This window comes from Oncorhynchus mykiss, chromosome 7 (genome assembly GCF_013265735.2).
Source record: "Oncorhynchus mykiss isolate Arlee chromosome 7, USDA_OmykA_1.1, whole genome shotgun sequence".
Lineage (NCBI taxonomy): Eukaryota > Metazoa > Chordata > Actinopteri > Salmoniformes > Salmonidae > Oncorhynchus > Oncorhynchus mykiss.
In genome coordinates this window covers 22904304-22928004 of record NC_048571.1, presented here as the reverse complement: position 1 = coordinate 22928004, position 23701 = coordinate 22904304, and the positions used below count along the sequence as shown (strand labels likewise).

Genomic DNA, 23701 nt, shown 5'->3' with positions numbered 1-23701 from the left:
ATATAAATATACAGTTACTGTACCGTAACTGTGTGTACTGTAGGCCTGCAGCCTAACAACAGCAGTGACATCACCAGCAACATAGTGAGCTACGACCCGCAGCACATTCCTCCTGAGAACTCTTCCTTCCTGGAGAGGAGCTTTGTCTGTCGCTTCCGTTGTCTCCTGGACAACTCCTCTGGCTTCCTGGTACAGTAAACTAACAGTCCAACCACACACAACAAGAGGCCTAACGTCCACAGATTAACTTTGTATTAGTAATTTAGTAGTAGTGGTTCAAATACGACCTTTGCATCCACAGAATGAGACAATATACGCAAAACAAAAACAATACAATATATATATAAAACTTACCTCAGTGTAGTTGTATTTAGGATCTCTGTTTATCCTCATGTGATCACACAGAGAAGTCCCTTACCTTTCCTCCTCATTTCCCTGTGTCTTCAACTCCAGGCCCTGAACTTCAATGGGCGTCTGAAGTACCTCCATGGCCAGAACAAGATGTCAGATGATGGTACCATAGACCACCCCCAGCTGGCCCTGTTTGTGGTGGCTACCCCCATCCAGACCCCCTCTATCCTGGAGATCAGGACCAAGACACTTATATTCCAGACCAAACACAAGCTGGATTTCACCCCCACAAATGTTGATACAAGGTAACACTCCCATCCAGTGTTATTATTAAAGTACACAACAGTATGTGCACATCCCTTCAAATTAGTGGATTCAGCTATTTCAGCCACACCCGTTGCTGAAAAGTGAATAGAATCGAGCACACCGCCATGCAATCTCCATAGACAAACATTGGCAGTAGAATGGCCCGTACTGAAGAGCTCAGTGACTTTCAACAAGATAGTTTGTCAAATTTCTGCCCCAGTCAACTGTAAGTGCTGTTATTGTGAAGTGGAAACGTCTAGGAGCAACAACGGATCAGCCGCGAAGTGGTAGGTCACACAAACTCACAGAACGGGACCGCCTAGTGCTGAAGCGCGTACCGCAAAAAATTGTTCTCAGGGGGCCTCCCGAGTGGCGCAGTGGTCTAGGGCACTGCATCGCAGTGCTAGCTGTGCCACTAGAGACTCTGGGTTCGAGCCCAGGCTCTGTCGCAGCCGGCCGCGACCGGGAGGTCCATGGGGCGATGCACATTGCGTCCGGGTTAGGGAGGGTTTGGCTGGTAGGGATATCCTTGACTCATCGCGCACTAGCGACTCCTGTGGCGGGCCGGGCACAGTGCACGCTGACCAGGTTGATAGGGGCACAGTGTTTTCTCCGACACATTGGTGCGGCTGGCTTCCGGGTTGGATGCGCGCTGTGTTAAGAAGCAGTGCAGCTTGGTTGGGTTGTGTTTCGGAGGACGCATGGCATTCGACCTTCGTCTCTCCCGAGCCCGTACAGGAGTTGTAGCGATGAGACAAGACAGTAACTACTAAACAATTGGATACCATTAAATTGTTGAGAAAAGGGGGTAAAATTAAAAAATAATAATAATAATAATTGTTCTCGTTTGCAACACTCACTACCGAGTTTTAAACTGCCTCTGGAAGCAACGTCAGCACAATAGCTGTTCATCGGGAGCTTCATCAAGTGGGTTTTCATGGCCGAGCAGCCGTACACAAGCCTAAGCTCTGGAGCAGTGGTGATGGATCACGCTTCACCATCTGGCAGTCCGAATCTGCCTAATCAGCCAATATCACTGCCCGACCTCACTAATGCTCTTGTGGCTGAATTTTAAATGTATTTTAAACCTTTATTTAACTAGGCAAGTCAGTTAAGAACAAATTCTTATTTACAATGACGGCCTACCAGGGAACACTGGGTTAACTGCCTTGTTCAGGACCAGAACAACAGATTTTTACCTTGTCAGCTCTGGGATTCAATCCAGCAACCTTTCGGTTACTGGCCCAAGGCTACCTGCCTAGTGGTTAGAGTGCTCTAACCACGCTCTGACCACTAGGCTACTTGGAAGCAAGTCCACACAGCAATGTTCCAAGATCTAGTGGAAAGGCTTCCCATAAGAGTGGAGGCTGTTATAGCAGCAAAGGGGGGACCAAATCTATATTAATGCCCATGATTTTGGAATGAGATGTTTGACGAGCAGGTGACCACACACTTTTGGCCATGTAATGTCTATCTAACGTTATAGATAACGTTATTCCTTTGTGTGTGTTATAACATTCATATTAATTTCTAAATGATTTATAAGCATTTGTAACGACTTATTCATGAACATTACTATGAATTGTAACCGCAAACTGTAGAGATCAGAAAAAAGGGAATAATTAGTGAGCGTTTCTAATGTTATTCCCCCTGTGTGTTATTGTGTGTCAGAGGGAAGGTGGTTCTGGGTTACACGGAGCTGGAGTTGTGTATGAGAGGCTCTGGATACCAGTTCATTCACGCTGCTGACATGATGTACTGTGCCGACAACCATGTCAGAAGTGAGTCGTCACGTTTCCAAATCAATATTACAACTTTCTTATTTGAATGTTTGAATGAACTAACAAATGATTGAACGGATGAATGAATGAATAACTGAAGCAACAAATGGATTAAACAATGAATGAATGAAATGAACAAAAACAAATGAGTTCTCTGTATTTGCTGTACCCGACCCTGTTTTTGACAGTTTCCTTGTGTCTGTTTCCCTCCTTAGTGATAAAGACAGGTGAGAGTGGTCTGACTGTGTTTAGGCTCCTGGCCAAGAATGGTGTGTGGATCTGGGTTCAGGCTAACGCCAGACTGATCTACAAGGGAGGGAGGCCCGACTTCATCATGGTCAGACAGAGACCGTTATCGTGAGTAGAGTCATCATCTGGACAATCCAATCCAAGATTACTCTGCGCTGTACTCTATCGTACTCTACTCTACCGTACTCTACTGTACTCTACCGAACTCTACTCTACCGTACTCTACTCTACCGTACTCTACTGTACTCTACCGTACTTTACTCTACCGTACTCTACTCTACCGTACTCTACTGTACTCTGCGTACTCTACTCTACCGTACTCTACTGTACTCTACTGTACTCTACCGTACTCTACTGTACTCTACCGTACTCTACTCTACCGTACTCTGCCGTACTCTACTCTACCGTACTCTACCGTACTCTACTGTACTCTACTGTACTCTACCGTACTCTACTGTACTCTACTGTACTCTACCGTACTCTACTGTACTCTACCGTACTCTACTCTACCGTACTCTGCCGTACTCTACTCTACCGTACTCTACCGTACTCTACTCTACCGTACTCTGCCGTACTCTACTCTACCGTACTCTACTCTACCGTACTCTACTGTACTCTACCGTACTCTACTCTACCGTACTCTACCGTACTCTACTCTACCGTACTCTACCATACTCTACTCTACCGTACTCTGCCGTACTCTACTCTACCGTACTCTGCCGTACTCTACTCTACCGTACTCTACTCTACCGTACTCTACTGTACTCTGCCGTACTCTACTCTACCGTACTCTACCGTACTCTACTCTACCGTACTCTGCCGTACTCTACTCTACCGTACTCTACTCTACCGTACTCTACTGTACTCTACCGTACTCTACTCTACCGTACTCTGCCGTACTCTACTCTACCGTACTCTACTCTACCGTACTCTACTGTACTCTACCGTACTCTACTCTACCGTACTCTACCGTACTCTACTCTACCGTACTCTGCCGTACTCTACTCTACCGTACTCTACTCTACCGTACTCTGCCGTACTCTACTCTACCGTACTCTACTCTGCCGTACTCTACTCTACCGTACTCTACCGTACTCTACTCTACCGTACTCTGCCGTACTCTACTCTACCGTACTCTACCGTACTCTACTCTACCGTACTCTGCCGTACTCTACTCTACCGTACTCTACTGTACTCTACCGTACTCTACTCTACCGTACTCTGCCGTACTCTACTCTACCGTACTATACCGTACTCTACTCTACCGTACTCTGCCGTACTCTACTCTACCGTACTCTGCCGTACTCTACTCTACCGTACTCTACCGTACTCTACTCTACCGTACTCTGCCGTACTCTACTCTACCATACTCTACTGTACTCTACTGTACTCTGCCGTACTCTACTGTACTCTGCCGTACTCTACTCTACCGTACTCTACTCTACCGTACTCTGCCGTACTCTACTCTACCGTACTCTACTGTACTCTGCCGTACTCTACTCTACTGTACTCTACTGTACTATACTACTCTATTTTATTCTAATACTCCTTTTTTTTCCTCAAGAAATAATGAGGGTGAGGAGCAGCTTCGCCAGCGGAGACTCCAGCTGCCTTTTAACTTCGCCACTGGGGAAGCTGTTCTCTACGAGGTGGGCCTCTCTCTGGACGTAGCTGACGTTCCAACCCAGAGCAAGGGCCCTAAGATCAGGAAGATGGCCGAAGAAATGGCCCTGGACCCTGACTCCCTGCTGGGCTCCATTCTGAAGCAGGACCAGGCCATCTACATGCAGGTACAGCAATTTACTCTGTTTTACCGTATTCCCTATATTATGCACACATTTTGACCAGGGCCAATAGGTCTCTAGTGTACTATGTAGGGAATAGGTTGCCATTTTGGACACAGACAATGTCTCAAATAGCCCCGTAAGGATGGGTCGCTAAGGATGACTTGAGACGAAAAGTATTTTATTAATTCAATCATTCATCCATGCAGACCAGCCCCAGCGAGCCCTCCAGCGAGCCGCCCAACCCTCAGGAGCTGTGCTCCTGGGAAGACCAGGCCTTCAGCAACAGCCACGCAATGGCCAACGTGCCTGGTGATTCCTGGCAGTCCCAACACCACACTATGCCCAGGCCGGACGCGAGCATCAGGGAGGAGTCCACTGTACAGGACCTGATGGAAACACTGCAGCAAATCATCGGGGACAACAGCCTGTGTTCCAGGTTTGACTACTACTTCTACTGTAGAATAAATAATAGAAATGAATAAAAAAACAATAATAGATTACAAAATTGAAAGGTGAAAGTAAAGTTGCTTTGTCTTGCAACACTATCATGACTTAGAGTGCAGTATTTATTGAGTTGCACAGCACTAACGTTTGTTAGCACGTTTCTCAAACTGGCTTTGGCCATGGAGGGAGCAGGCCTGCCCAGGCAAGTGCAGGGGTTGCCTAGCAACATGTGCCCGGAGGGAGTCAACTTCTGCATAGCGCCACAAATTTGTGAATTTGTTCGGACCGAACAGCTAACATGACAGCTAAAATGGCTTTGAAAAAATACAATTTCAGCTAATAGGGAGAAGTATGTAACAGAATAACTGCGTTATAGTATTCACTAATCATAAACTATTTACATATGATGATGCATCTAGTGGAAGAAGTTTAGAAGTTTGTTAGTGATGAAAATATGTTGTGGTAGTTGAAGACTAAACCATTTTTTAAGGTTGAGTAAGTTTTGTCCACAAATGTCCATTATATTTCTCTCCCCAAATGATAACCTGAAACATTTCTAATTCCTTATAAGTAAAAGTGTAGTAGTCTTAGTGTAATTATTTGTGATTAAATATGTGATCTAACTGACCCACATTCCAAAGTAATGAGGTTGACATAGTAATCAGACCAGATATTTTAATAAATTGAACTTTGAATATACACTGCTCAAAAAAATAAAGGGAAAAATAAAATAACACATCCTAGATCTGAATGAATGAAATATTATTAAATACTTTTTTCTTTACATAGTTGAATGTGCTGACAACAAAATCACACGAACATTATCAATGGAAATCAAATTTATCAACCCATGGCGGTCTGGATTTGGAGTCACACTCAAAATTAAAGTGGAAAACCACACTACAGGCTGATCCAACTTTGATGTAATGTCCTTAAAACAAGTCAAAATGAGGCTCAGTAGTGTGTGTGGCCTCCACGTGCCTGTATGACCTCCCTACAACGCCTGGGCAGGCTCCTGATGAGGTGGTGGATGGTCTCCTGAGGGATCTCCTCCCAGACCTGGACTAAAGCATCCGCTAACTCCTGGACAGTCTGTGGTGCAACGTGGCGTTGGTGGATGGAGCGAGACATGATGTCCCAGATGTGCTCAATTGGATTCAGGTCTGGGGAACGGGCGGGCCAGTCCATAGCATCAATGCCTTCCTCTTGCAGGAACTGCTGACACACTCCAGCCACATGAGGTTTAGCATTGTCTTGCATTAGAAGGAACCCAGGGCCAACCGCACCAGCATATGGTCTCACAAGGGGTCTGAGGATCTCATCTCGGTACCTAATGGCAGTCAGGCTACCTCTGGCGAGCACATGGAGGGCTGTGCGGCACCCAAAAAAAATCCACCCCACACCATGACTGACCCACCGCCAAACCGGTCATGCTGGAGGATGTTGCAGGTAGCAGAACGTTCTCCACTGCGTCTCCAGACTATGTGACGTCTGTCACATGTGCTCAGTGTAAACCTGCTTGCATCTGTGAAGAGCACAGGGCGCCAGTGGCGAATTTGCCAATCTTGGTGTTCTCTAGCAAATGCCAAACGTCCTGCACGGTGTTGGTCTGTAAGCACAATCCCCACCTGTGGACGTCGGGCCCTCATACCACCCTCATGGAGTCTGTTTCTGACCGTTTGAGCAGACACATGCGCATTTGTGGCCTGCTGGAGGTCATTTTGCAGGGCTCTGGCAGTGCTCCTCCTGCTCCTCCTTGCACAAAGGTGGAGGTAGCGGTCCTGCTGCTGGGTTGTTGCCCTCCTACGGCCTCCTCCACGTCTCCTGATGTACTGGCCTGTTTCCTGGTAGCGCCTCCATGCTCTGGACACTACGCTGACAAATATCGCAAACCTTCTTGCCACAGCTCGCATTGATGTGCCATCCTGGATGAGCTGCACTACCTGAGCCACTTGTGTGGGTTGTAGACTCCGTCTCATGCTACCACTAGAGTGAAAGCAGCGCCAGCATTCAAAAGTGACCAAAACATCAGCCAGGAAGCATAGGAACTGAGAAGTGGTCTGTGGTCACCACCTGCAGAACCACTCCTTTATTGGGGGTGTCTTGCTAATTGCCTATAATTTCCACCTGTTGTCTATTCCATTTGCACAACAGCATGTGAAATTTATTGTCAATCAGTGTTGCTTCCTAAGTGGACTGTTTGATTTCACAGAAGTGTGATTGACTTGGAGTTACATTGTGTTGTTTAAGTGTTCCCTTTATTTTTTGAGCAGTGTATTTCACCGCCTCACGTAATTAAAATGTTTAAACTTCTTGTACTACCACAAAAATACTTTCAATTTTTGTTCAGGCAATTTTACCATCTATTTTCTATGATTGATTGTATCTTTAAACAAAATGATGTGAGTCGCATTGTATTGTATTGCTATACTCTAGCTTGTATGAAATGTGCTATACAAATAAAGTTGTATTTGATGTGATTGCAGCCTGGAAGTGGACCTTATCTGATCTGATCTTATCTTGTTGCAGCCTGAATGTGGACCCCACAGAGCTGAAGGACTGGGAGAACACTCTGCTGAAGATGAGCTCCAGCAACTGTGAGATGTCCGAGGACCTTGATGACATCCTCAACCATGACATCCTGTCGTATGTGGAGGAACATCTCTTCAAGGAGAACGGAGGACTCAAGATGCCCGAGCATCTGGGCTCACTGCTGGGGTCCGTCAGTGTCAACAACCCTCTCTTGGAGGTACCAGAGTGCCTTAAAAATGTCGACCTGCAGGGGAATACCATGATGCCTGGAGGAAAGGGCTTCAACTGGGGGGTTGATCCCCAGCAGAACCAGTTGCTTGGGATGGGAGGCTTGAGTGCGGCTGAAACAGTGAGTAACGTTCGGGGCATGATGAAGCTGACACACATGGGCTCTCAGATGGGATTGAACGCCCCCACACTCCAGCAGGCTTCCTCCAGGAACACATTTGCCCAATCCCTGGGAGAGAACCTGGGCCTGCAGAGCAACGCTAACCCTCTGGCCTTTAACCCCGCCCTGGCTGGCTCCTGTGCCCAGGTGCGGCAGAACCAAGCCAAAGGTAAGCAGCAAGGCCTCCAGGCCTCTCAGATCCTGTCCAGCCCTGGTAACGGGCTGGCGTCTTATTCCCTGAGACAACAGATGCAGTCAGGCCTTGCCAATCGGAGTTCTGCTCCTATGGGTCTGCCAATCCAGAACCAGCTGCTGGGGTGGGGCATGAATGATCAGCCAATGACATTCCAGGACCAGCGCTCCATAAGCCAATCAGATCCCTTTGCCGTGCCCGGTCAGGAAACCATGTGGATGCCCTTGCCTTCCTCCATGCCCAATACCAACATGGTGACCAACACCTTGTTGGAAACCTTCGCCCAGAATTTTTCAAATCAACCAAAAGATGTAATTCTAGATCCCAACCCGGCTAGCTGCCTACAAGGACACTTTTCCCTGCAGACCCAGAAACAGCAGCAGCAGCAAATGCTTCCCACGATGTTACACCAACAAAATGGACACCAACACAATGTCACGGGCAGCTTTTATAACAACCAGGTGTCTGACTTCCAAATTGCTCCCCAGCTCCCTATCCCTGGGCTCGAGGCCCAGCCACAGCAGAACTCTCAGGCCCAGAACTACAACAGGGCTCAAACAATATCAGGCCAGTATAGGCCTCAAAAGACCTCTGCTCAAGTCACCCGTCCTCTCGTCTCTTCCAACAGCTGCATGTTCAGCGGCACCAACCCCCCCTCGGTTCCTGTCAACGGGGTCTGTTTAAACCCCAACACGGCCCTTGGTTCCCTGGTCCCATCCTCCTGTCAGAGGGCCACAGCCCCCCTCCACGACCAGAGTCCCTCCCAGGCCTCCTGCTACTTCCAGAGGAACTCCAGCGGGCCCATCGTGGGGTCCTCTGCAATCCTACAGGGTGACACCAACATCAGCCCTCTGTCCTGTCAGGTGGGGCCTGGTCTAACCCCTGGGGGCCTCACACCAGACAGCTTGCTGGTCCAGCAGCAGTACCTCAACTGCAACGGGCAGACACAGGTAAAACAGGCACCAGTATTTTAATGTAACCTTTATTTTAACAGATTGTCCCAATGAGGTAAAAATAGCTATTTTTCAAGGCAGAGACTTGTTTCATTATTACAACCAGATTACAGCGTTTCTAATTGCACCAGTATTTAGGGTTTTACGAGTAGGACAGTTATAACGAGCCACAAAGGGACCTTTGGGAAGAAGGTGTCTGTTTCATATTTGTACTTGACGTATATTGAAACATTTAGAGCTAATTACTCTGTTGTATGTACTTAAACACACATTTGAAGATTTGTTTTGTCCATTGTCGTTGGTTTCTTTGAGAAGGGTATAATGAGGATTTTAAAAGCACTCAAACAAGCACAGTTTGCGGTGGGTTGCATGCATTACATCATCCCCTTGTCTTTCTGATCTGTTGTGGCTAACTTGGTCCATTATTCACCATCCAGGTCACAAACTGTCCAATGGAGGAAAACATATCGTTCCAGTTCCCGCCCCTGCCCAACGGAACCACATACTTCTCAGAGAACAATCAAAACAACTGTTGTGACTTCTAGAAGGTTCTACAAGGAGGAAGAAACCACCTTTTCCGCGGCTGAATGGAATTTGTTGAGATACTGATGAGTAGCACTCTTTGCTAAAAAAACATATACACGGACACATACAGACTCACACAGCCAGGTGCCTTTGGGGATTCTACCACCACCATGCCTTACTTCACCAAGGAGACTGGCCAAGATGGCTTCCTTCATTTCTCTTCTATGCGTCTCAAATCGTATGTTTGGATGCAAGATACAAGGCGTTTGGGCCAGAGGGTCGTGTGGCTTATTTTTCTTCTGCAACCAGACAGAAGACAGAAGCTCCAGTGACTGTCACGAGCTCCTCCTTGACTTGCTTTCTCCTTGGGTGGGCATGCCCTGGTCAAAAGTAGTGCACTATGTAGGGAATAGAGTGCCATTTTGGACATACAGTCACGTCTGGTCGATGTGGAGGAAAGAGAATATATTTATTGGTTGTTTTGAATTGTGCCTCATTGTGCCTCTGATGTTAAAGAATTGCCAGATGATTTTGGAAAGGACAGGCGAAAGATGATGACGTAAGAAGTAATAGGGAAAAAGAGATAACACGTTTAATTAGATTCCCGGGATTACTTTTAAGGTTGTTTTTTTTTAATCCCTAAATGCATTTGAACATATAGGATCTAGCCAAATTCCAAAGGGGAAAGGTGAGATAGTCGATGCCTGGTAAATTGACTACAGTATAACCATACGGGCAAAAAGAAGAGCATTTTGTATTTGGAAAATGCTAAATATGTTGGCATACGATATTATGGACAATATGTATGTATAGATGATATACAGTTTAAACTGTATCAACTGCTTATTTTGATACGGAGTAAAAATAAAACTATTCCCCAGCAATCATAATACTCTAATGACCTGAATGAAAATGTGAAAACTCTTTCCCTTGCGGTGACTTTTGAGACTTGCCACATGTTCTTGCATCACAAACCATGCTCCATTGTGATATATCCTGTTATTACAACAAGATATTCTAATCAGAATGTAATGACATCAACGACAAAAATACATTTATTTACTCGGCGTTGTTTTGTTTTTTTGAGAAAAAAAATCAGCTTTTGTATTTTTATAAGCATTTAACCAAAACTATAAATATGTAATTGAGCCAGTTTAGTCTTTTCTGTTATTTTGTGAAGTGTCCCACTGGGCACACACTGGTTGAATAAACGTTGTTTCCACGTCATTTCAATGAAATGGTGTTGAACCAACTTGGAATAAACATTCAATTGATGTCTGTGCCCAGTGGGATTCCTGTGCACCTGCAGTTTTATTTGCTTCCATTGTGCTTCTATTGATAGAAAACACCCAAGAAGGGGCGGTGCCTTGGTAAAGTATTCATGCCGAAATGCATCAGATAGTTGAAGTGCCTCATTTGCATAAATATGCAGAAGGAAAACCGATGAACCAATCATGGAAAGGCATATAATCACCAGTCAATTTGAAAAGAAAAAGTAGAGCCACTGTTCAAACTGCATTGTTGATATGCTCTCCTATGCCAATGTGGGAATATCTTTCACTTTACTTTACTTTCTTTGATGAATTATTTTATTGCCCTGCAGTTCTACAGGGAAGTAATACAGTATTGGCAGCTACAGTTTCAGAATGATCAATGATCCAATTCAATGTGGATGATTCAATGTATTCTAAGGGGGATCGGGTGCTTTCAGAAATCGTACAAAAATACAGAACCTACAATGAACACCGTAAGTGTCCATATTGAAAGTATAGTATTCAGTATTCTTGTCTGTATGCTTCTGCACAATGTAGGCACTATAACTACTGCACTGAGGCCAAGGTGCCTTTGTATATGCAGTATCATTTTAATGTGTACATACTATTTTTCATTTGTATTTTTAAGTCATCTGGCCTTCATAAGATTCACATCTATTATTGTACACTATTTTATACATGTGTTTTCTGCACACAGAACAGTTCATGTCTGTAAAACCCTTTTTGACCTGTTTTCTCAGAACAGTATTTATAAATATACACCTTGTGGCTTTTGTTGTTTTTCTGCCTCTACCAATGTGTCAGCCATGGCGCTTACGCCTCAATTGTTATATTTCATCTCCACATTAAAGAGGTTTAATGACTTGACACAGGTTTGTCTGTTCTTATCAGAATCCCTTTTCTTCATCAAGTACATTTACATGTAACAGGAATTTGACCTGGTGAGATGTTTTTTTATTGGTTCAATTATACAATTTTATCATCAGAAAAAAGAAATACAAATTTAAAAGTAAATAAAGATAATCAAAAACATACAACGTATTGAGATATATCACACATACTGTATGTAGTATACCATATCATAACACTGTCACGGATCCCTCCGGAACTTTCATTACGCACACCTGGCCCCTATTCCCAGTGATTAGTAATAGTATAAGTGTGTTCTTGGTTTATCATTGTCCTGTCGATTATTGTTACAATGTCCGTTGATTCGTGTGAGTACCTGTGCTGTGGTTTTCGTGCCATTGTGGATTGCGCAGATGATTACAGGTCTCAGCCTGTGTTTTAATCATTGTGCTTGTGTTATTTATTCGAGGTACTCCTCGCTCTTTTGTTTGGGTTTCAACCCTGTGTGTTGTATGTGGTTTTTGGTCTTTGTCCCTGTGCCTTTACACGGCACGCCGTAATTTGGGTCTAATAAAAAAAAACTATTACGCATTTATGCGCCTGTCTCCCAACCCTTTATGCCAACGTGACACTTGAATATAGCAACACATTGTTCTAGATCAGGGATCAATTAGATTCAGACGCGGGCAAATTCTTTCTTGAGGGGATGGTCGGGTGGCCAGAATAAATATATATTTACACTGGAAATTGACTGCAAGAAGCCTAAAAAGATATAGCATTTTACTAAAACATAATTTCAAACCTTGATTACATTTGGGAACAACACAGCCGTTGTAATGATGGGGTGGTGAGTTGGAAGCAGGTGCAACGTTTTAATAAAACAAAACCAAGAACACGACACTAACCTAAAGCAGAACGCTGATACACAAGAACAATACCAACTGGTGAGTGACATATGAAAGGGGAGGCAATGGAGTCCAGGTGGTCTGCGCAATGATGAGTGCCAGGTGTGCATACTGATGAATCCCAGGACTGGTGGTTAGTACTCTGGCGACGTCGTACGCCTGAGGGGAGGAGCAGACGTGACAGTACCCCCCCTCTGACGTGCAGCTCCAGCGGCAGGACGACGTCGACGAGGGGGACGACCCGGAGGACGAGGCGCGGGTCGGTCCAGGCGGCGAAGGTGGAAATCACAGATGTTGGGGTCCAGAATGTCCTCCGCCGGAACCCAACACCGCTCCTCGGCCATACCCCTCCCAGTCCACCAGATACTGGAGCCGACCCCCACGATTATAGAAGTCCAGTAGGGATCTGACTGCATACGCTGGGCTCCCCTCGATGTCCAGGTGGGGTGGAGGTGTGTCGTGGGGGACAGCATCAGCTAAGGGACCAGGAACCACCGGCCTGAGAAGGGAGACATAAAGAGGGTGAGATACAGTAGTGACTGGGTAATTGTAACCTGTATGTCACCTCATTGACCCTCCGGTGAACCTTGAATGGCCCCGCAAACCAGGGGCTCAGTTTCTTGCAGGGTAGGCAGAGTGGGAGGTTCTTGATAGAGAGCCAGACGCGATCCCCAGGATGGAACACAGGGGTCTCCCTGCAGTGACTGTCTGCATGCTCCTTCTGACGATGGACGGTGCACTGGAGTCTCATGGGCGCATTGTTCCACACCTCCACGTGCCGGAACCACTCATCTACCGCAGGAGCCACGGTCTGGCCCGGGGTCCACCGGGCCAGTGCCAGCTGGAAACCGAACACACACTGGAAGGGTCAACCCAGTAGAGAGTTCTGGGCGTACTCTGCCCAAGGAAGAAAATGTGCCTACTCACCCTGAGGGTCCTGACAGTGACTCCTCATGAACCTCCCCAGCTCCAGATTCATCCTCTCTACCTGCCTGGTAGACTGAGGCCGATACCCGGATGTGAGACTAACCGTGAACCCGAGCTTCTCCAAGAAGGCCCTCCATACTCGGGATGTGAATATGGGGCCACGGTCCGAGACGATGTCCTCTGGAAGGCCATAATCCCGGAAGACCTGCTGGAAGAGTGCCTCAGCAACCTGGAGAGCAGTGGGAAGACCAGGAAGAGGGATTAACCGACATGACTTGAAGAATCTATTCACTACCACTAGAATGGTAGTGAAACCATCAGAAGGGGGAAGATCAGTTACAAAGTCAATGGATAGATGGGACCAAGGTCGCTGAGGCACTGGAAGTGGCAGGAGTTTCCTTGCTGGAGCATCCCGGGGGGACTTGGTTTGAGAACACACGGAACAGGAGTTGACATACCGCGTAACATCTTGCACCAAGGAGGGCCACCAGTATTTCTCAGTGATGAATGGATGGTGCGAGAAATACCCGGATGTCCATTGACGACAGCTGTGTGTGCCCAGGTCAGCGGCTGATCCCTTATCCCTGTGGGAACGTAGATGTGTGTTCCCAGGTCAGCAGCTGATCCCTTATCTCTGTGCCAACACACTGACACTGACTCAACTCCAGCCACTTTAATAATGGGAATTGATGGGAAATGATGTAAATATATCACTAGCCACTTTAAACAATGCTACCTTATATAATGTTACTTACCCTACATTATTCATCTCATATGCATACGTATATACTGTACTCTATATCATCGACTGTATCCTTATGTAATACATGTATCACTAGCCACTAACTACGCCACTTTGTTTACATACTCATCTCATATGTATATACTGTACTCGATACCATCTACTGTATCTTGCCTATGCTGCTCTGTACCATCACTCATTCATATATCTTTATGTACATATTCTTTATCCCCTTACACTGTGTACAAGACAGTAGTTTTGGAATTGTTAGTTAGATTACTTGTTGGTTATTACTGCATTGTCGGAACTAGAAGCACAAGCATTTCACTACACTCGCATTAACATCTGCTAACCATGTGTATGTGACAAATAAAAGTTGATTTGATTTGATTTGATTTGTGGGAACATAGATGCGCGCGGGAGGACAATTCTTGGCTGCGGGCTCCCTCTCTAGAGCCTGGCGGATGTCCACATCTACGTCCCAAACCACTGGACCCACGACTCGGGAGGTTGGGATTATGGGTGCCCTCTGGACAGGAGCCTCTCCCGAATTGTAGATATGGTACAGGGCATCGGCCTTGATGTTCTTAGAACCTGGGTGATAGGTCAGCATGAAGTCAAACCTGGTGAAGAAGAGGGCCCACCTGGCTTGACACAAATTCAGTCTCCTCGCTGTCCATATGTAGTCAAGGTTCCGATGGTCGGTGAGGATGACGAATGGTTCCTTGGCACCTTCCAGCCAGTGTCTCCACTCCTCTAATGCCAACTTCACCGCCAAGAGGTCACGATCGCCAACGTCGTATTTCCTCTCTGCGGGGGACAGTTTCTTGGAGAAGAAAGCACAAGGATACAATTTTAGTGGGGCCCCTGTCTTTGTGACAAACTGCCCCCACACCCACCTCCGATGCGTCTACCTCAACCACAAAAGGTAGCGTGGGATCTGGGGGTTTTAGCAAGGTGGCAGAGGTGAAACGCCCCTTGAGGAGACGAAAGGCCTCGTGGGCTGCTGGAGACCACATCAACCTACGAGGCCCACCCTTGAGGAGGGAGGAGGGAGGTGAGAGGTGCGGCGACGTCGCTAAAGTTCCTGATGAAATGGTGGTTAAAGTTGGCAAACCCCAAAAACCATTGTAACCCCTTGGTTTTGGTTGGGACTGGCCATGACCTTACTGCATCTACTTTCTTGTCCTCCGTCCTCACTCCCTGCGGGGTGATTTGGTAGCCCAAGGAGACAGCCCTCTGGTGGAATTGGCACTTCACCTTGACGAACAGGTGTTTAGCCAAGAGGAGTTCCAGGACTGCTCAAACGCGAGTGATGTGATCCTCCAGGTTGGTAGAGAAGATCAAGATGTCATCGATGTACACAATCACCTGTCGTCCGAGCATGTCCCTGAACACCTCATTGACGAATGCCTGGAACACTGATGGAGAATTAGCTAAGCCAAAGGGCATAACCAAGTACTCATAGTGACCAGATATCGTGCTAAATGCCGTCTTCCACTCATCCCCCTCCCGGATACGAATGAGATTGTAGGCACTCTGCAGGTCCAGTTTGGTGAAGAACCGTGCACCACGGAGGTGGTCGATGGCTGACGGCACCAGCGGGAGAGGGTAACGATACTTTGTGGTAATGTCATTGAGTCCATGGTAATCGATACAAGGGCGTAATCCTCCTTCCCTGGCCACGAAGAAGACACCAGCTGAAGCAGGGGACGTGGAGGTGCGGATGAAACCCTGTTGGAGTGCCTCTTGAATGTAGTCCTCCGTGGCCTGGGTCTCAGACACCAACAGAGGGTAGATGCGTCTGTGCGGAGGTGTAGCACTGGAAAACAGGTCAATGGCACAGTCCCACGGGCAATGAGGAGGGAGACAGGTAGTGCAGGTCTTGGAGAATACCTCCCTTAAATCCTGATATTCCTCCGGGATGTTGGGCTGAAGGGCAACCACAGGACTCTCAACTGACGTGGAAACACAGGGGACAGGAAACGAGGTCTTCCGGCATTCAGATGACCAGTCGGTGATTCTCATCCTCGACCATGAGATGGTAGGGCTATGTCGCTGAAGCCACGGTAGGCCGAGGAAGATCTTGTGAATTGGTGATGAAGGGGATGTTTTCCTGGTGATTGGGCTCCACGGTGAGGGTGAGTGGTTGGGTATTGTGTGTGATAGTTCCGGATCATTGAGGCCGACAGTCGAGACCTTGAACCGGAAAAGGAGAGGAGAGTGGGTAGGTAGTAATATTGAGAGAGGAGGCAAGGGTCTGATCCATAAAGTTTCCCACGGTGCCAGAATCCACTAAAGCTGTAGACACAGGGCTTGAGGGACAGTCAGCCAGAGTGATGGGTACTAAAATGAGTCTAACAGGAAGAGCAGTTGATGGAATACTCACTCCTGGTCCAGGGGATGTAACATCAGGTGACCGTCCCTCTGCTCTAGTGGATCCTGGATTCTGAAGTAATGGACACAGCTGTCGCTTGTGCCCGCCCTGGCCACAGTACAGACAGAGCCCCAGCAGCATCCGTCTGCGTCGTTCCGCCGTGGGAAGGCGTGTGACCCCTACCTCAATGGGTTCAGGCTCTGATCCCAAACGCTCGCCGAAGGGGGGAGAGAAGTGATGTAGATGCCGACGCACCCGGAGGCTGTTTTACAGACGGCTGGCCAACGCATTGAGTGCGTCCAGGGTAAGGTTGTCACCTCGGCAGGCCAGTTCCGTCTGGATCTCCTCGCGCAGACCTCTTCTAAATAACGTGCTGAGCGCCGGCTCATTCCACCCACTGGAAGCTGCTACGGTCCGGAAGGTAAGCTCATACTCAGCAGCTGTCTGAGGAGCAGAAGCTGGAGCAGAAGCAGACACTCACCTCCCTCTCTGCCCTCCTCGGGATGATTGAAAATACATTTAAACAGAGTCGTAGCGCATTCCAATGCCTGCCCAGTCAGCAGAGAAATAACCGTGGCAACCTTAGACATCTCGGTGGTGGGAGCTCCCATCTGATGTGCGAAATAGAGGGAGCACTGAAGGAGGAAGCCACTGCATTTGAATGGTGTCCCTTCATATTTCTCCGGGAGGGATAGACGGGCGTCGCTGAGCTTAGCGGGTTGCTGAATGGGCTGAGTGTGCTGACTTGTTGGGTAGACTGGCTCTAGAATATCCTCCGCTGTTGAGACGTTGTAGACTGCGGAGAACATCTTCCATGGCCGTCCCCAGTTGAGCCAGCTGGTCATGGTGTTGACGAAGAAGGTCACTTTGTTCATTGATCGTCTGGGAGATGTCCGGTTGTCCTGCTGCTTCCATATTTTGAGTTGGTATTCTGTGATGACGGGGCGGTGAGTCGGAAGCAGGTGAGACATTTTAATAAAACAAGGAAACCAAGAACACGCCACTAACATAAGGCAGAATGCCAACACACAAGAACAATACCAACTGGTGAATGAAACTGGAAGAGTGACATATAAAGGGGAGGAAATGATGAAGGTAATGGAGTCCAGGTGTGAATCATAATGATTCACAGGTGCGCGTAATGATGAGTGCCAGGTGCGCGTAATGATGAGTGCCAGGTGTGCGTACTGATTAATCCCAGGACTGGAGGTTAGCATTCTGGCAACGTCGTACGCCCGAGGGGAGGAGCAGGAGCAGATGTGACCGCCGTCTTTCGGATGGGATGTTAAAACGGGTGTCTCTGACTCTGTGGCAATTCAAAGTCCCATGCTGCTTATTGTAAGAATAGGGTTATTCAGCCCGGTGTCAAGGTTAAATTCCCAACCTGGCCACATTCCATCATCCCCCTCATTCCTAATTGGCATACATCACTCCTCACCTCTCCACCTGATAGCTGATGTGTGGTGAGCGTTCTGGCACAAAAATAGTCGCTGCGCTGAGGTGGGTGCTACAAATTTCCCCCTATTATGTAAAGCACTTTGAGTACCCCAGTTGGTAGAAAAGTGCTTTTTGGAATCCAATAAATTATTATTCATTATTATTATTTGTTTACAATCACATACAGTATGTCTCTCTATTATCCGTGGGAATACTTGTGAACAGATTTCAAATGATTTCAACAGATTTCAAATGACGTTTTTTTTGCTCAGAAAACTTGGGAGACCAAATATAACCATTCGCATGCCAAAAGTTGGGGTACTCTGTTCAAGATGTTACCTCAAATCACACACCATACACCCAACAATGATCAAATGTTATAATGGCTCTATGTATTCTATCCAGGAATCCCGAGTTTTATGAAAGGACTGTGGGACACCTTGCATATCATATTTTATTTTTCCTAGTGGCTGACCTCATTAATCCATTGAGTGATATGGGGAGGATCCTCATGGTTCATCTTAAAAGTTATACATCTTTTGGCCTCAGTCATAGCGAAGCTAAATAAATACATTCTTAATTCTCTGAGAGGTGAGTTGTAAATCGTATATAGATCGCCAAGGATCGTCATCATGGAAGTTAGATGTACTTCCCTATGAAGGACCTTGTGTAAAATACTTTCAATCTCCAGCTACCAAGTTCAGAGCAAGCCCATGTCCTGTGTAATAGAGAACATGTCTCTGTTTTACAGCGAGGGCAGTGTGGGGACAAGAGGTTCATTCTTTCAGGTGTAAGATAAGCTCTATGAATACAATTGTACTGACAAAGCTTGTATATTGTGTTAATGTAAACTCTCTGGGATTGCTCATTCATTTCAGACCATTGATCTTCTGTGATCTGGGTCCCAAGATCCCTCTCCCATTTATCTTTCACCCTTTTTGTGGTACATTTGGAGTATTCTGTTAATAAGCTACAGTTCCGCAAAAAATTATTTGCCCCCTTCTGATTTGCTCTATGTTTGCATATTTTTGATACGTTATGCCTGAGGGCCTTCATGATTCCCACAGGATAGGAGGAGAGGGAGCAGTTGAAGTATTTATTTCCAATCATTATTTTATCTGTAAAGATGTACATTTTTAAAAGATGTATGTTATGTTATGCTATGTTATGTTACGTTATGCTATGTTACTTTATGCCATGTTATGTCATCTGTAAAAGTAGAAGTAGTCGTTTGACCCAGCCACTTATGAAACGGTTTTATGTCATATTCATTTTGGTCACTAGAGGGAGCATACTCACATAACATTACCACAAGCCTTCTGGTTTTACATGTTTGCACACAACTCACTTTTTTGGTAATTCTGGACTGAAACAGGTAGAAAAAAAATTGGGGCTATTACAAGAAAGAAATAAAAATATATTTTTTTTTGGAAGGTTTTGAAGTTTCCTTATCTCACCTGAGGAAAGGTCCTCGTGGTTATTTTAGTAATAAAAGAGCATAACCAAAATGAGCAAATCAAGATTTAGTCATGCCTGTCTATTTATTTAAACTTCTGAAAGGTTTTCCAACTTCACTAAATATATAATTGCATAGCCTAATAGCCAACCAACTTCACAAATAGTTGACAAGTTGTGCCAGTGACCAAATGGACCCTTGTGCTGATCCTATTTATGTTAATTGCACGCGCCCTCTAACCTGAGGCCTAATCCTTGCGCGCGCCCTCTAACTCAAGGCCTCTGATTCGCGCGCCTCCACCTCTGATCCTTGCGCGCTCTTGCACAAATCTGTGCGGGTTTCCTGGTCAGTCCAGTCCAATGCGTGTACCCCGGCCTAACTGGGTTGTGAAGGGGGTTGTGGACTCAGTTTGAGAGCGCGCTTTAGCTGCTCGTGCCACAAGAGGAGATTTGCAAAGATGCGTTAGCGAAAAAACTGCAACATATTTCAATGTCGTTATTATTTCCTCTTCTATTTTTTTCCCACTAATTTTAACTTTGTATCGAAACGAATGATGACATGGACTTTGCATGACGAGGAAGGCATTTAATATCGGATGTCAACAGCATTTTACGCACCGGTTAAACACCGCGGAAGGGATGCACTTGCTGCTGACACTTTTTGACGAATGTCAATTTAGCATTGCTTATTTGTTGGAAAACTATATTTCATTGTGATACGGCGTTTAGTTGCATGCATTAGCGTTTATACAATCGTTGTCAGTATTAGTTTGTGGCCGTAATTATTTGAACCGCCTGACAAACATCAACGTCATTGATGTAGGACAAGAGGACTGATTCATCGGTGCATTGCTTGATCCTTTCTTGAAAACAGTGTTCCTTCTGGACAAGATCTGGGGATGAGTAGATGGGTTATTAGACAACCATTACCGGGTTTATGTAGGTCGGCTCGGTCTTCCCTTAACGTTGAATAATTCGGCTATACGGCAGTAAAGCCTCAACCATGTATGCTGGACGGAAAAGAAGAAAACCGGTGCAAAGAGAGTAAGTGAGAGTTTTTTTAAACGTTGCATTGGCTTGCAAAATGAACTAAAATGGCACACCATAACGTTATTATTTTTTATTATTTGATAATATATGAAACAACGCTATATGACATGATAGTCACTCACGATCCATCCAAATAGCATGTATATATCTTCAATATTCTTTGGTTTAGACAGATTTGGATATTTATATATTATAAGCAGTATGTTTATCCTATATAGTATATTGTGTCAGGATAATGATGCATAATGTCCTGAATAAAAAATAACAACAAATAATAATTTGACTCCTAATCATGATGAGGTCAAATGGTTGAAGTGATGTTCAATTCAGATGGAGAGAGATGATTCCATTCGAATCCAAACGAACCCATGCCAGTACTCCGGGCACAGGTGCAGGGCACGCAGTGCTCGTGCTCATCATTCTCAGGCCTTTTGTATTAATTTTCGTTTCAGTATTTTTCATAGTTCACTGTGCCATTATTGTATCGTGTGAAACGTTCAAGTACTTGTATCTTGACTATTAATATTTTTTTTACACTGTATTTACAGTGTTATTGTTGCTTATCTATAACTGTTAAAAAAATAAGCTAAATAGGAGCGAAAATAATAGGTAAACTTATAAGAAAATAAGAACATAATTATAGTCATATTGTTGTTATTATTGTTATTATTATTGATGTGATGATTATTTATTATTAAACTTATATTATTATTATTAATACCAATATTTAATTATATGCTTTATCATTTAGCATCGAAGTGAAAGACCAAAAGTGAGTACTGAGTGGTAATATGTCCACTGTTTACCTTCTTATTAATATTGAGAGAATTAGCCTAATAAACCCTAATAAACCCCATGTCTCTTCTCCTGCTCAGAGAGAAACAGACAGCTCCATCTGAAGGGGCCAAGTCTAACCCATCAAAGCGCCACCGGGACCGTCTGAACTCTGAGTTGGACCGTCTGGCCAGTCTACTGCCCTTCCCAGAAGAGGTCACTTCCAGCTTGGATAAACTCTCTATCTTACGGCTCAGTGTGAGCTACCTGAGGACCAAGAACTTCTTCTCAGGTGATTGTGTGTGTGTGTGTGTGTGTGTGTGTGTGTGTGTGTGTGTGTGTGTGTGTGTGTGTGTGTGTGTGTGTTGGCTGCAGGTAACTGTGTGGAGGTTTTAAGCTTAGGATATGCACTGTAGTGACTTAGATATGACCAGTTATTTGGACAGTTCCTTAAAAATAAAATATAGTTATTATATATGATATGATATTATTTATTTGAAATTGGACTTTGTGCTGAAAATAAGGTATTAGATTGTATGATCCCAATTCCTTCTAAATGTGTTAAATAAGTGTGTTGTCTTGGCGAGGCCTTTCTAAGAAATGTTGCAACGCCATATCCTTTCACCTTTTCTTCCCGAGACACACCACCACATACATGATGCAAAGACAGCACTGAACTACTCAATAAACTCATCAATGGCATACAGAAACATATTTCTATCCACTTTCTATGTCCGAATCACACCTTTACAGTCCTTCCTGTCTTAGGATGATGCTGCAGGGCCGGCGCTGAGTTCTGGCGCTGGTGATGCGTCATGCATAATGGAAAGGAAATGAGCGTCAATCATTTATAAGACGGAGGGAGGAAAATGTTTGTTTTAGACAGTCGATTTTAAAAATGGTTGTTGAGGTGAGTCGAATGGAAACAGTGGGCATGACCCCGACTCTGCCGTGGGTAAGAGCTGTGTTGAAGATGCTGCACGGGGAATGGAAAGTGCATAGCTGCGGAGGAGAGGTGAGGCTAGGAGGGAAGGGCAGGGTTGAGATTGCTCAGGGGACTATCTTCAAGGCACACCGGAACAAAGCTAAAATATTGTGGAGATGTTTCACCTCAATGACTGCTGGACCTTACCACCCAATGTTTATGGTTTTAAGAGATTTCATCTGAATAACTGAATAACGTCACGTAGGTCCCCCCCCCCCCCCCCCCCCCCCCCCGTCTATTTGGAAGTGGACGGGGAGATTGGAGGTTTGCGTTTGGATCCGCGTGTGTCTGTGGAGAGACAATAACAGGGTTAATATTTGAGAGGACTCCACAGGGAGTTATTCAAATTGAATATACCAGGAGCAGAGACTCCCAGGAAGTCCCTTCCTTCCCTCCCATCCACCATACTGCTTAACATAAACTGGAGGATAGAAGGATATTGGAAGGAATGAAAGGAGGGGAGAAGAACTAAAGGCCTAAATGTAATGGAGTATGATGGGTCCTCCTGAGTCCCCCGTGGCGTTTTTTTCCGTGATCAACAATATGATCGCGGGTGAACATGTCTTGTCTCTGTAAGTCTCTTTGGATAAAAGTCACTGCTCACTGACGTTATGTGACACTATAGATCAACAATTGGTTAAATGTAAATGGAAGGAACTGTGTTTCATTAAATGGATTGAACACTTTAAATGGTATACCTGCATTAGATCAGCAGCAATGTAAATTAACATAAACAGTGTAACACTTGAAGGAAGAATACAAATCTGATCACATGTTTTGAGTAGAGCATGGCTAGCTACTATATAACCTAGTTACAGAATATAGCTGTGGGTCTTCCTGCATTCGATGGCACCATTTTGCACCAGTTCACCCAAACTAAGGGTACAACATGGGTATACCACTCTTGTGTAGCCTTTGCAGTGAACCATTATTTATGTGAAAATAGTACAAATGCTAGTTTATGTGCAGGGTAGCCTAGTGGTTAGAGCGGCGGACTAGTAACCGGAAGGTTACAAGTTCAAACCCCCGAGCTGAAAAGGTACAAATCTGTCGTTCTGCCCCTGAACAGGCAGTTAACCCACTGTTCCTACCCACTGCCGTCATTGAAAATAAGAATTTGTTCTTAACTGACTTGCCTAGTTAAATAAAGGAAAAAATAAATTAGTTGAGCTATGTTATGTTTTACAGGCTTTTTAGTGAAGAGCTTGTGTGATTTTAAAATGGAAGTTTAGCAACATGCCAGCATAGCTCTTTAGATTCAACTGGCAACTAATACGTCATCACAGCATTTGTGCTGTGCAGTAGGATGGCTGAGGATTCTGGGTAATGGAATGTGACGTGGCTTTCTTTTTATAGGTTTTGACCAATGGGTGGTTGACTGAGGTACAAGTAGCCTCGCACTGTACATAATTTAACA

The 23701-nt window shown here is 45.4% G+C and overlaps 2 protein-coding genes across 3 annotated transcripts in view; both read left to right on the top strand.

The window, feature by feature from the left end:
• Nucleotides 1–12223, top strand: part of ahr2 (aryl hydrocarbon receptor 2) — a 120193-nt gene extending 107970 nt beyond the window's left edge. The window contains exons 6-13 of the mRNA XM_021608873.2: nt 44–189; nt 454–656; nt 2329–2438; nt 2654–2795; nt 4252–4477; nt 4681–4910; nt 7448–8981; nt 9422–12223. Of these exons, the coding sequence (XP_021464548.2) occupies nt 44–189; nt 454–656; nt 2329–2438; nt 2654–2795; nt 4252–4477; nt 4681–4910; nt 7448–8981; nt 9422–9529 (2699 nt within the window). The 3' untranslated portion in view covers nt 9530–12223. The remainder of the gene's footprint in view (nt 1–43; nt 190–453; nt 657–2328; nt 2439–2653; nt 2796–4251; nt 4478–4680; nt 4911–7447; nt 8982–9421) is intronic.
• Nucleotides 12224–19866: 7643 nt separating this feature from the next.
• The window catches only part of ahr1b (aryl hydrocarbon receptor 1b), a 75840-nt gene continuing 72005 nt past the window's right edge, over nt 19867–23701 (top strand). Inside the window, exons 1-3 of one of the 2 annotated variants that reach the window (XM_021608871.2) lie at nt 19867–20519; nt 21277–21297; nt 21401–21591. In XM_021608871.2, coding sequence (XP_021464546.2) covers nt 20479–20519; nt 21277–21297; nt 21401–21591 — 253 coding nt within the window. In that variant the 5' untranslated portion in view covers nt 19867–20478. The remainder of the gene's footprint in view (nt 20520–21276; nt 21298–21400; nt 21592–23701) is intronic. The other variant, XM_021608872.2, reaches the window with a different exon arrangement.